The sequence below is a fragment of the Hippoglossus stenolepis genome, chromosome 14, assembly GCF_022539355.2.
Source record: "Hippoglossus stenolepis isolate QCI-W04-F060 chromosome 14, HSTE1.2, whole genome shotgun sequence".
Lineage (NCBI taxonomy): Eukaryota > Metazoa > Chordata > Actinopteri > Pleuronectiformes > Pleuronectidae > Hippoglossus > Hippoglossus stenolepis.
The window spans coordinates 2009536-2026025 of NC_061496.1; the positions used below are offsets into that span (position 1 = coordinate 2009536).

General features: G+C 43.7%; 1 protein-coding gene across 1 annotated transcript; it reads left to right on the forward strand.

Moving 5' to 3' along the window:
* Nucleotides 1-14394: 14394 nt before the first annotated feature.
* On the forward strand, nt 14395-15441 carry LOC124854685 (integumentary mucin C.1-like; the record flags this gene model as incomplete). The annotated part of the gene is made up of 2 exons (XM_047342929.1): nt 14395-14443; nt 14945-15441. Coding segments are annotated over 2 exons (546 nt in total), but the record flags the coding sequence as incomplete, so codon positions are not given.
* Nucleotides 15442-16490: the final 1049 nt, after the last annotated feature.

A 16490-nucleotide genomic window follows, 5' to 3' on the forward strand; every position in this document is an offset into this window, starting at 1 on the left:
ACATAACCACTACTACTCACCATAAATAACTACTACCTTAACCACAACAACTACTACCCCAACTATAAATACTACTCCTAATTCATAACTACCACTACCAACAACTACTACATTACCAACTACAACAACTACCTCTAACACAACTACTACTAACAACAACAACTACTACCTCTACAATAACAACTACTACCCTAACTACAATCATCTAACTACAACTACTACAACCCCAATAACCACTACCCCCACTACCCCAACTACAACTACTACCATTCCAACAACAACTACCACTACTCCAACTACAACTACTACTACCTCAACTACAACTACCACTACCCTAACTACAACTACCACTACCCCAACAACCACCACCCCAACTACAACAACCACTACCCTAACTACAACTACCACTACCCCAACTACAACTACCACTACCCCAACGACAACAACCACTACCCCAACTACAACAACCACTACCCCAACTACAACAACCACTACCCAAACTACTACAACCACTACCCCAACTACAACAACCACTACCCCAACTACTACAACCACTACCCCAACTACAACTACCCTACCAAAAACCAACTACCCCAACTACAACAACCACTACCCCAACTACAACAACCACTACCCTAACAATAACAACCACTACACCTAACTACAACAACCACTACTACCCCAACCATAACAACCACTACCCTAACTACAACAACTACTACCCAAACTACAACTACCACCACTACACCAATCCCAACTACAACTACCACTACTCCAACAACAACCACTATAACACTAACCAACTACACACATCTACCAACTACAACTACTACTACCTCTAACAACAACCACTACTACTCTAACTACAACTACCACTACCCTAACTACAACAACCACTACCTCAACTACAACTACCACTACCCCAACTATAACTACCACTACCCCAACTACAACAACCACTACCCCAACTACAACCACTACCCCAACTACAACCACCACTACACCAACTACAACAACCACTACCCCAACTACAACAACCACTACCCCAACTACAACCACCACTACCCCAACTACAACTACCACTTCACCCAACTACAAATAACCACTACCCCAACTAAAAATAAACACTACTCCTAACTACTACAACCACTACCCCAACTACAACTACCACTACCCCAACTACAATACCACTACTTCAACCATACACCAATACCACAACCTCAACAACCACTACTCCCCAACTACAACAACCACTACCCTAACTACAACAACCACTACCCAAACTAAACACCACTACCCCAACAACAACCACCACTACCCCAACTACAACTACCACTACCCCAACTACAACCACCACTACCCTAACTACAACAACCACTACCCCAACTACAATCACACCACTCCAACTACAACAACCACTACCCCAACAACAACTACCACTACCTCTAACTAACTCCAATACCCATCTACAACTAACAATACCAACATAATACCACTACCTAACAACAATAAACTACTACCTAAATCAACAACTACTACTCCTAAAATAATAAACATAACACTAACATAACAACCACTACCTCCTAACTACAACTACTACTAACCATAACTACCACTACTCTAACAACAACCACTACTATCCTAACTACAACTAACACTACCCCAACTACAACTACCACTACCCCAACAACAACTACCACTACCCTAACAACAACCACTACTACCTCAACCACAACTACCACTACCCCAACTACAACAACCACTACCCCAACTACAACAACCACTACCCTAACTACAACAACCACTACCTAAACCATAACAACCACTACCCCAACTACAACAACCACTACCCCAACCATAACAACCACTACCCCAACTACAAATACTACTACCCAACAACCACCACTACCCCCAACTAATAACCACTACCCCAACTACAACAACCACTACCTAAACTACAACTACCACTACCCCAACTACAACTACCTAATCATAACCCACTACTCCAACAACAACCACTACCCCAATTCATAACTACCACTACCCTAACTAAATAAACTACTACTCCTAATTCAACAACTACCTCTAATAAACAACCACTACCCTAACACAACTACTCACTAACCATAATCATAATACTCCAACCATAACCACCAATACAACTACCACTACCCAACTACAACTACCACTACCTCATAAATAACCACTACCCCAACTACAACAACCACTACCCCAACTACAACAACCACTACCCCAACTACAACCACAACCATACCAACTATAACAACCACTACCCCAACTACAACTACTACTACCCCAACAACAACCACCACTACCTCAACTACAACTACCACTACCCCAACTACAACTACCACTACCCTAACTACAACAACCACTACCTCTAACTACAACAACCACTACCCTAACTACAACTACCACTACCCCAACAACAACCACCACTACCTCAACTACAACTACCACTACACCAACTACAACTACCACTATCCCAACGACAACAACCACTACCCCAACTACAACAACCACTACCCCAACTACAACTACCACTACCCCAACCAACCACTACTACCCCAATAACAACCACCACTACCCCAACTACAACTACCACTAGCCCAACGACAACAACCACTACCCCAACTACAACAACCACTACCCCAACTACAACTACCACTACCCCAACAACAACCACCACTACCCCAACAACAACCACCACTATCCCAATTACAACTACCACTACCCTAACTACAACAACCACTACCCCAACAACAACCACCACTACCCTAACTATCACTACCCCTAACTACAACAACCTCTCCCAAAAACAACAACTACACCTAACTACAACAACCACTACCCCACAATAACTACCACTACCCCTAACAACAACCACCACTACCCTAATAACAACCACTACTACCCCTAATAAATAACCACTACCTAACTACAACAACCACTACCCTAACTACAAATAACCACTACCCAAACTACAACAACCACTACCCCAACTACAACTACACCCTACCAACAACCACAACTACCCCAACTACAACAACCACTACCCTAACTACAACAACCACTACTCTAACCATAACAACCACTACTTCCACACAACCACTATCAAACTATAATCCTACCAAACACCACCACCAAATTACAACTACTACTACTCTAACAACAACCACTACTATCCTAACTACACCAATACTACCTACACCTAACAACAACAACTACTACTCTAACTATAAATACCATTAACCTAACTATAACTACACCATCAACTAGAACTACCACTACCCCAACTACAACTACCACTACCCCAACTACAACAACCACTACCCCAACTAACCACCACTACTCCACTACAACTACCACTACACCAACTACAACAACCACTACCCTAACTACAACAACCACTTCCTAACTACAACCACTACTACCCTAACTACAACACCACTACACCAACTACACAACCACTACCCCAACTACAACAACCACTACTCTAACTACAACAACCACTACCCCAACTACTACAAACACTACCCCAACTACAACTACCTAATACCAACAACCACCACTACCCTAACTACAACTACCACTACCCCAACCACAACAACCACTACCTAAACCACAACAACTACTACCTCAACATAACAAACTATACACTAACTACAAAACCACTACCTAACTAATAACAACTAACAACCAATACTACTCAATGACAACAACTACTACCTCTAACTACAATAACTACCTCAAATAACAAATACTACCCTAACTACAAATACCACTACCTCTAACAACAACTAATACTACCCCAACTACAACTACCCCAATGACAACTACCACTACCCCAACTACAACCACCACAACCCCAACAACCACTACCCCAACTACAACAACCACTACCCTAACTACAACAACCACTACCCCAACTAAAACCACCACTACCCCAACTATAACTCAACTCACTAATCATAAATAACCACTATCCCAATTCATAAATAAATACTACCCTAACTACAACAAACACTACCCTAACTAATAAACATCACACTCAACTACAACTACCTCACTAACAACCACCATTCTAACTACAACTACCACTACCCTAACTACAACTACCACTACCCCAACAACAACCACTACCCTAACTACAACTACCACTACCCCAACTACAACAACCACTACCCTAACCATAAATAACTACTCCCAACAACAGACTATTACCCCAACTACAACTACCACTACCCCAACTACAACTAACACTACCCCAACTACAACTACCCCAATGAACAACTACCACTACCCTAACTACAATCCACTACAACTCCAACAACCACTACCCCAACTACAACAACCACTACCCTAACTACAACAACCACTACCCCAACTACAACCACCACTACCCCAACTACAACACACCACACCAACTACAACAACCACTAGCCCAACTACAACAACCACTACCCTAACTACAACAAACACTACCCTAACTACTACAAACACTACCCCAACTACAAACTACCCTACCAACAACCACCACTACCCTAAGTAATAACTACCACTACCTCAACTACAACCACTACAACCCTCAAACAACCACTACCCTAACTACAATAAATCACTCTCCTAACTACAACTAACCACTACCTAACTCAAACTACTACTACCCAACAACAACCACCACTACCCCAACTACAGCTACCACTACACCAACTATAACTACCACTACCCAACGATAACAACCACTCCAACTACAACTACTACCCTAACTGCAACTACCACTACCCTAACAACAACCACCACTACCCCAACTACAGCTACCACTACACCAACTACAACTACCACTATCCCAACGACAACAACCACTACCCCAACTACAACAACCACTACCCCAAACTACAACTACCACTACCCCAACAACAACCACCACTACCCCAACAACAACCACCACTACCCCACCATAACTACTAGCCCAACTACAACAACCACTACCCCAACAACAACCACCACTACCCCAACTATCACTACCTCTAATCACAACAACTCCCTACCTAACGATAACAACTACCTCTAACTACAACCACTACCTTAAATAACCACGATACTAACGACAACAACTACTACCCCAACTACAACAACCACTACCCAAACTACTACAACCACTACCCTAACTACAACAACCACTACCCCAACTACAACAACCACTACCCCCAATAATAACAACCACAACACCAACTACAACAACCACTCCACTACTCTAACTACAACAACCACTACTCCCAGCTACAATAACCACTACCTAACTACACCACACTGCCCAACTACAACTACTCTAATTCATAACTACCACTACTCCAATAACAACTACTAATATCCTAACTACAACTAATACTACCCTAACTACAACTACCACTACCCTAACAACAACTACTACTACCTCAACCATAAATTCAATACTAACCTAACGACAACTACTACTACTCTCAACTAGAACTACCACTACCCCAACGACAACTACCACTACCCCAACTACAACAACCACTACCTCTAACTACAACCACCACTACCTAACTACAACTACCACTACACCAACTACAACAACCACTACCCCAACTACAACAACCACTACCCCAACTACAACTACCACTACACCAACTACAACAACCACTACCCTAACTACAACAAACACTACCCCAACTACTACAAACACTACCCCAACTACAACTACCACTACCCCAACGACAACTACCACTACCCCAACCACCACTACCACAACCCCAACAACCACTACCCCAACTACAACAACCACTACCCCAACTACAACAACCACTACCCCAACTACAAGTACCACTACCCCAACAACAACCACCACTACCCCAACTACAGCTACCACTACCCCAACTACAACTACCACTACCCCAACGACAACAACCATTACCCCAACGACAACTACCACTACCCTCAACTACAACAACCACTACCCTAACAACAACTACCACTACCCCATCTACAACTACCACTACCCCATCTACAACTACCACTACCCCAACTACAACCACCACTACCCTAACAACAACAAAATAACCACTACCCCAACTATAACAACCACTACCCTAAAAATAACAACCACAACACCAACGACAAATAACCACTCCACGACCCTAACTACAACAACCACTACCCAAATCCAACTACCACTACTCCAACAACAACCACTACTATCCCAACCACAACTAACACTACCCTAACTACAACTACCACTACCCTAACAACAACTACCACTACCTCAACTACAACTACCACTACCTCAACGACAACTACCACTACCCCAACTACAACTTCACTCTACCCCAACGACAACTACCACTACTCCAACTACAACAACCACTACCCTAACTACAACTACCACTACACCAACTACAAATAACCACTAACACCCAACTACAACAACCACTACCCCAACTACAACAAACACTACCCTAACTACTACAAACACTACCCCAACTACAACTACCCTACCAACAACCACCACTACCCCAACTACAACTACCACTACCCTAACGACAACTACACTACCACAACCCCAACAACCACTACCCCAACTACAACAACCACTACCCCAACTACAACAACCACTACCCCAACTACAACTACTACTACCCCAACAACAACCACCACTACCTCTAACTACAGCTACTACTACACCAACTACAACTACTACTACCCTAACGACAACAACCACTACTCTAACTACAATAACCACTACCCTAACTCCAACTACCACTACTCCTAACTACAACAACCACTACCTCTAACTACAACAACCACTACCCCAACTACAACAACCACTACCCCAACTACAGCTACCACTACACCAACTAACTACCACTATTATCCTAACCAACAACCACTACTCCTAACTACAACAACCACTACCCCAACTACAACTACCACTACCCCAACAACAACCACCACTACCCCAACAACAACCACCACTACCCCAATACAACTACCACTAGCCCAACTACAACAACCACGACCCCAACAACAACCACCTCTAACTAACTACATTACTACCTCTAACATAAATAACTCTACCCTAATGACAACAACAACTAACTTAACTACTACAACCACTACCCTAATAACCACGACACTAACGATAACAACCACTACTCCTAACTATAACAACTACTACCTAAATTCATTACAACTACTACTCTAACTACAACAACACTCCACCACCATTACAACCATTACTCCAAATTCATAACTACTCCTACTAACAACTACAACTACCTCAAGTACAACAACCACTACCCCTAACTACAACAACTACTACCCTAACTAATAATAACCACAACACTAACGATAACTAACCACTTCCACAATTTAGTACAACAACTACTACCAAATCACAACTACTACCTTCCCAACTACAACTACTCCTAACTACAATTCACCACTACTCCAACAACAACCACTAATATCCCAACTACAACAATACTACCTCCAACTACAACTACCACTACCTCTAACAACAACTACCACTACCCTAACTACAACTACCACTAACCCAACGACAACTACTACTACCTTAATTAGAACTACCACTACCTAACGACAACAATACTACCCTCAACTACAACAACCACTACTCCAACCATAATCACTACTACCTCTAACTACAACAACCACTACCCTAACTACAACCACAATACCCTAACTACAAAAACCACTACCTCCAACTACAAATAACCACTACCCTAACTACAACAACCACTACCCCAACTACAGCTACCACTACACCAACTACAACTACCACTATCCCAACGACAACAACCACTACCTCTAACTACAACAACCACTACCCTAACTTCATAACTACTACTACCCTAACAACTAACCCTCTACTACCTCAACAACATCACTACTACTCCTAATTACAACCACCACTACCTCCAATTATAACAAACTAACACTCAACAATAATCACTCTACCTCAACTATCATTACTACTCCCAACTACAACAACCTCTACTCCTAACATAACAACAACTACTTCTAACTACTACAACCACTACCCTAACAACTACGACACTAAGATAACAACCACTACCCTAACTACAACAACCACTACCCAAACTAACAACCACTACCCCAACTACAACAACCACTACCCCAACTAATACAACCATTACCCTAACTACAACTACCCTACCAACAACCACAACTACCCTAGTACAACAACCACTACCCTAACTACAACAACTACTACCCTAACAATAACAACCACAACACCAACGACAACAACCACCTCCACGACCCCAGCTACAACAACCACTACCCAAACTACAACTACCACCGCCCAACTACAACTACCCCAACTACAACTACCACTACTCCAACAACAACCACTAATACCCCAACTACAACTAACACTACCCCAACTACAACTACCACTACCCCAACAACAACTACCACTACCCCAACTACAACTACCACTAACCCAACGACAACTACCACTACCTCAACTAGAACTACCACTACCCCAACGACAACTACCACTACCTAACTACAACAACCACTACCCCAACTACAACCACTACTACCCTAACTACAACTACCACTACACCAACTACAAATAAATCACTACCTCAATTACAACAACCACTACCCTAACTACAACCACCACTACCCCAACTACAACTACCACTACCAACTACAACAACCACTACCCTAACTACAACAAACACTACCCCAACTACTACAAACACTACTACAACTACTACTACCCCAACGACAACTACCACTACCCCAACCACAACTACCACAACCCCAAACAACCACTACTCCACCATACAACAACCACTACCCCAACTACAAGTACCACTACCCCAACAACAACCACCACTACCCTAACTACAGCTACCACTACACCAATTATAACTACCACTACCCTAACGACAACAACCATTACCCCAACGATAACTACCACTACCCTAACTACAACAACCACTACTCCTAACAACAACTACTACTACCCCATCTACAACTACCACTACCCCATCTACAACTACTACTACCTCTAACTACAACTACCACTACTTCAATAACAACAACAACAACCACTACCCTAACTACAACAACCACTACCTCAAAATAACAACTACAACACCAACGATAACAACCACTTCACGACTCTAACGACAACAACCACTACCCGAACTACAACTACTACTACTCCAACAACCACTACTATCCCAACTACAACTAATACTCACCTAACTACAACTACCACTACCTCAACAACAACTACCACTACCCTAACTACAACTACTACTACCCTAACGACAACTACTACTACCTCAACATAACTACACTTACCTAACGACAACTCACTACCCCAACTACAACAACTACTACCTCAACTACAACTACCACTACCCTAACTACAACAACCACTACCCCAACTACAGCTACTACTACACCAACTCAACTCCACTATCCACGACAAATAACAACCACTACCCCAACTACAACAACCACTACCCCTAACTACAACTACTACTACCCTAACAACAACCACCACTACTCCAACAACAACCACTACTACCCTAATATAACTACTACTATACTAACTACAACAACCACTACCCAACAACAACCAACCTACCTCTAACCATTACTACTCTAACTACAACAACTCTACTCCTAACGACAACAACAACTACCCCAACTACTACAACCACTACCCTAACAACCACGACACCAACGACAACAACCACTACCCCAACTACAACAACCACTACCCAAACTACTACAACCACTACCTCTAACTACAACAACCACTACCCCAACTAATACAACCATTACCCCAACCACAACTACCCCACCAACAACCACAACTACCCCAACTACAACAACCACTACCCCAACTACAACAACCACTACCCCAACAATAACAACCACAACACCAACGACAACAACCACTCCACGACCCCAGCTACAACAACCACTACCTAAATCATAAATACCACTGCCCAACTAAAACTACCTCTAACTTCAAATTCACTACTTCCAACAACAACCACTAATATCCCAACACAAATAACACTACTCTAACTACAACTACACACTACCCTAACAACAATTACTACTACCCTAACTACAACTACTACTAACCTAACGACAACTACTACTACCCTAACTACAAATAATACTACCCTAACTACAACTACCACTACCCCAAAAACAACTACTACTACCCTAACTATAACTACCACTACCCCAACAACAACTACTACTACCTAACTACAACTACCACTAACCCAACTAGACCTACCACTACCCCAACGACAACAACCACTACCCCAACTACAACAACCACTACCCTAACTACAACCACCACTACCCCAACTACAACAACCACTACCTCAACTAAAACTACTACTACCCTAACTACAACAACCACTACCCTAACTACAACAACAACTACTCCAACTACAATAACCACTACCTAACTACAATCACTACTACTCTAACTACAACAACCACTACCCTAACGAAACAACCACTACTCCTAACTACAACAACCACTACCCCTAACTACAAATACCACTACTCTAACAACAACCTCCACTACCCTAACAACAACCACTCAACACACTCAATTACAACTACCACTAGCCTAACTACAACAAACACGACTTCAACAACAAATCACTCCTACCCTAACTATCCTACCCTAACTACAACAACTCTACCTCAACGACAACAACAACTACCCTAACTACTATAACCACTACTCCTAACAACTACTACACCAACGATAACAACTACTACCTCTAACTCAAATAACCACTACCAAAACTACTACAACCACTACCTCCAACTACAACAACCACTACCCCAACTAATACAACCATTACCTCTAACTACAACTACCTACCAAAAACCATAATTACCCCAAGTACAACAACCACTACCCCTAACTACAACAACCACTACCCCAACAATAACAACCACAACACTAACGCTAACAACCACTCTACTACCCTCTAGCCAACAACCACTACCTAAACTACAACTACCACCACTCAATCATAACTACCCCAACTACAACTACCACTACTCCAACAACCACTACTATCCTAACTACAACTAATACCCTAACTACAACTACCACTACACCAACTACAACAACCACTACCCCAACTACAACAACCACTACCCTAACTACAACCACCACTACCCCAACTACAACTACCACTACACCAACTACAACAACCACTACCCCAACTACAACAAACACTACCCCAACTACTACAAACACTACCCCAACTACAACTACCCTACCAACAACCACCACTACCCCAACTACAACTACCACTACCCCAACCCCAACAACCACTACCCTAACTACAACAACCACTACCCCAACTACAACAACCACTACCCCAACTACAACTACCACTACCCAACAACAACCACCACTACTCCAACTCAGCATACCACTACACCAACTACAACTACCACTATCCTAACGACAACAACCACTACCCTAACTACAAATAACCACTACCCCAACTACAACTACTACTACCCCAACAACAACCTCCACTACTCCAACAACAACCACCACTACCTCAATTACAACTACCACTAGCCCAACTACAACAACCACTACCCCAACAACAACCACTCTACCCACCAACACTACCCTAACCACAACAACCTCTACCTAACGACAAATAACAACTACCCTAACTACAACAACCACTACCCTAACTACAACAACCACGACCCCAACAACAACCACCACTACCCCAACTATCACTACCCCAACTACAACAACCACTACCCCAACGACAACTAACACTACCCCAACTACAACTACCACTACCCCAACTACAACTACCACTACACCAACTACAACAACCACTACCCTAACTCATAACAACCACTACCCCAACTACAACCACCACTACCCCAACTACAACTACCACTACACCAACTACAACAACCACTACCCCAACTACAACAAACACTACCCCAACTACTACAAACACTACTACAACTACTACTACCCCAACGACAACTACCACTACCCCAACCACAACTACCACAACCCCAACAACCACTACCCCAACTACAACAACCACTACCCCAACTACAAGTACCACTACCCCAACAACAACCACCACTACCCCAACTACAGCTACCACTACACCAACTACAACTACCACTACCCCAACGACAACAACCACTACCCCAACGACAACTACCACTACCCCAACTACAACAACCACTACCCCAACAACAACTACCACTACCCCATCTACAACTACCACTACCCCATCTACAACTACCACTACCCCAACTACAACTACCACTACCCAAACAACAACAACAACAACCATCACTACTCATAAACAACCACTACCCTAAAATAACAACCACAACACTAACGATAACAACCACTTCCACGACTCCAACGATAACAACCACTACCTGAACTCACAACTACTACTCTTCAATAACAACCACTACTATCCTAACTCAACCAATACTCACTCTAACTACAACTACCACTACCTCAATAAAAACTACTACTACCCCAACTACAACTACCACTACGCCAACGACAACTACTCACTACCCTAACTACAACTACCTCTACCCTAACGACAACTACCACTACCCCAACTACAACAACCACTACCCTAACTACAACTACCACTACCTCAACTACAACAACCACTACCCCAACTACAGCTACTACTACCCCAACTACAACAACCACTACCCTAACTACAGCTACCACTACCCCAACACAACCACCACTACCCCAACAACCACCACTAATTTACCATAACTACCACTAGCCTAACTACAACAAACTCGACGCTAACAACAACTACCCCTACCCCAACTATCACTACCCTAACTACAAAAACCTCTACCCCAACGACAACAACAACTACCCCACCACTACAACCACTACCCTAACAACCACGATACCAACGAAAACAACCACTACCCCAACTACAACAACTACTACCCAAACTACTACAACCACTACCCCAATTAAAACAACCACTACCCCAACTAATACAACCATTACCCCAACTACAACTACCCTACCAACAACCACAACTACCCCAAGTACAACAACCACTACCCTAACTACAACAACCACTACCCCAACAACAACCACAACACCAACGATAACAACCACCTCCACGACTCTAGCTACAACAACCACTACCCAAACTACAACTACCACTGCCCAACTACAACTACCCCTAACTACAACTACTACTACTCCAACAACAACCACTAATATCCCAACTACAAATAACACTACCCTAACTACAACTACTACTACCCCAACAACAACCACTACTACCCTAATTCAACTACTACTACACCAACTACAACAACCACTACCCTAACTACAATAAACACTACTCTAATTATAACCACTACTACCCTAAATACAACTAATACACCAACTACAACAACCACTACCCTAACTACAACAAACACTACCCTAACTACTACAAACACTACCCTAACTACAACTACCCTACCAACAACCACCACTACCCCAACTACAACTACCACTACCCCAACGACAACTACCACTACCACAACTCCAACAACCACTACCCCTAACTACAACAACCACTACCCCAACTACAACAACCACTACCCCTAATCACAACTACCACTACCCCAACAACAACCACCACTACCCCAACTACAGCTACCACTACCCCAACGACAACAACCACTACCCCAACTACAACAACCACTACCCCAACTACAACTACTACTACCCTAACTACAACAACCACTACCCCAACTACAACAACCACTACCCCAACTACAACAACCACTACCCCAACTACAGCTACCACTACACCAACTACAACTACCACTATCCTAACGACAACAACCACTACCCTAACTACAACAACCACTACCCCAACTACAACTACCACTACCCCAACAACAACCACCACTACCCCAACAACAACCACCACTACCCTAATTACAACTACCACTAGCCCAACTACAACAACCACGACCCCAACAACAACCACTACTACCCTAACTATCACTACCCCAACTACAACAACCACTACCCCAACGACAACTAACACTACCCCAACTACAACCACCACTACCCCAACTACAACTACCACTACCCCAACTACAACAACCACTACCCCAACTACAACAACCACTACCCCAACTACAACAACCACTACCCCAACTACAGCTACCACTACACCAACTACAACTACCACTATCCCAACGACAACAACCACTACCTCAACTACAACAACCACTACCCCAACTACAACTACCACTACCCCAACAACAACCACCACTACCCCAACAACAACCACCAGTACCCCAATTACAACTACCACTCGCCTAACTACAACAACCACTACCCCAACAACAACCACCACTACCCCAACTATCACTACCCCAACTACAACAACCACTACCCCAACGACAACTAACACTACCCTAACAACAACAAACACTACCCCAACACAAATCACTACCCCAACGACAACTACCACTACCCCAACTACAACAACCACTACCCCAACTACAACTACCACTACCCCAACTACAACAACCACTACCCCAACTACAACAACCACTACCCCAACTACAACAAACACTACCCCAACTACTACAAACACTACCCCAACTACAACTACCCTACCAACAACCACCACTACCCTAACTACAACTACCACTACCCCAACGACAACTCACTACCACAACCCCAACAACCACTACCCCAACTACAACAACCACTACCCCAACTACAACCACCACTACCCAACTACAACTACCACTACCCCAACAACAACCACCACTACCCCAACTACAGCTACCACTACACCAACTACAACTACCACTACCCCAACGACAACAACCACTACCCCAACTACAACAACCACTACCCCAACTACAACTACCACTACCCCAACTACAACAACCACTACCCCAACTACAACAACCACTACCCCAACTACAACAACCACTACCCCAACTACAGCTACCACTACACCAACTACAACTACCACTATCCCAACGACAACAACCACTACCCCAACTACAACAACCACTACCCCAACTACAACTACCACTACCCCAACAACAACCACCACTACCCCAACAACAACCACCACTACCCCAATTACAACTACCACTAGCCCAACTACAACAACCACGACCCCAACAACAACCACCACTACCCCAACTATCACTACCCCAACTACAACAACCACTACCCCAACGACAACAACAACTACCCCAACTACTACAACCACTACCCCAACAACCACTACCCAAACTACTACAACCACTACCCCAACTACAACAACCACTACCCCAACTACTACAACCACTACCCCAACTACAACTACCCTACCAACAACCACAACTACCCCAGCTACAACAACCACTACCCAAACTACAACTACCACCGCCCAACTACAACTACCCCAACTCACCAATACTACTCCTAACTACAACTACCACTACCCCAACAACAACTACCACTACCCCAACTACAACTACCACTAACCCAACGACAACTACCACTACCTCAACTACAACTACCACTACCCCAACGACAACTACCACTACCCCAACTACAACAACCATTACCCCAACTACAACCACCACTACCCCAACTACAACTACCACTACACCAACTAAAACAACCACTACCCCAACTACAACAACCACTACCCCAACTACAACAACCACTACCCCAACTACTACAAACACTACCCCAACTACTACAAACACTACCTCAACTCCAACTACCACTACCCCAACGACAACTACCACTACCCAACCACCACTACCACAACCCCAACAACCACTACCCCAACTACAACAACCACTACCCCAACTACAACAACAACTACCCCAACTACAACTACCACTACCCCAACAACAACCACCACTACCCCAACTACAGCTACCACTACCCCAACTACAACAACCACTACCCCAACAATAACAACCACAACACCAACGACAACAACCACCTCACGACTCCAACTACAACAACCACTACCCTACTACAACAACAACCACTGGAACTACAACTACCACTACTCCAACAACAACCACTACTACCCCAACTACAACTAACACTACCCCAACTACAACTACCACTACCCCAACAACAACTACCACTACCCCAACTACAACTACCACTACCCCAACGACAACTACCACTACCCCAACTACAACTACCTCTACCCCAACGACAACTACCACTACCCCAACTACAACAACCACTACCCCAACTACAACCACCACTACCCCAACTACAACTACCACTACACCAACTACAACAACCACTACCCCAACTACAACAACCACTACCCCAACTACAACAAACACTACCCCAACTACTA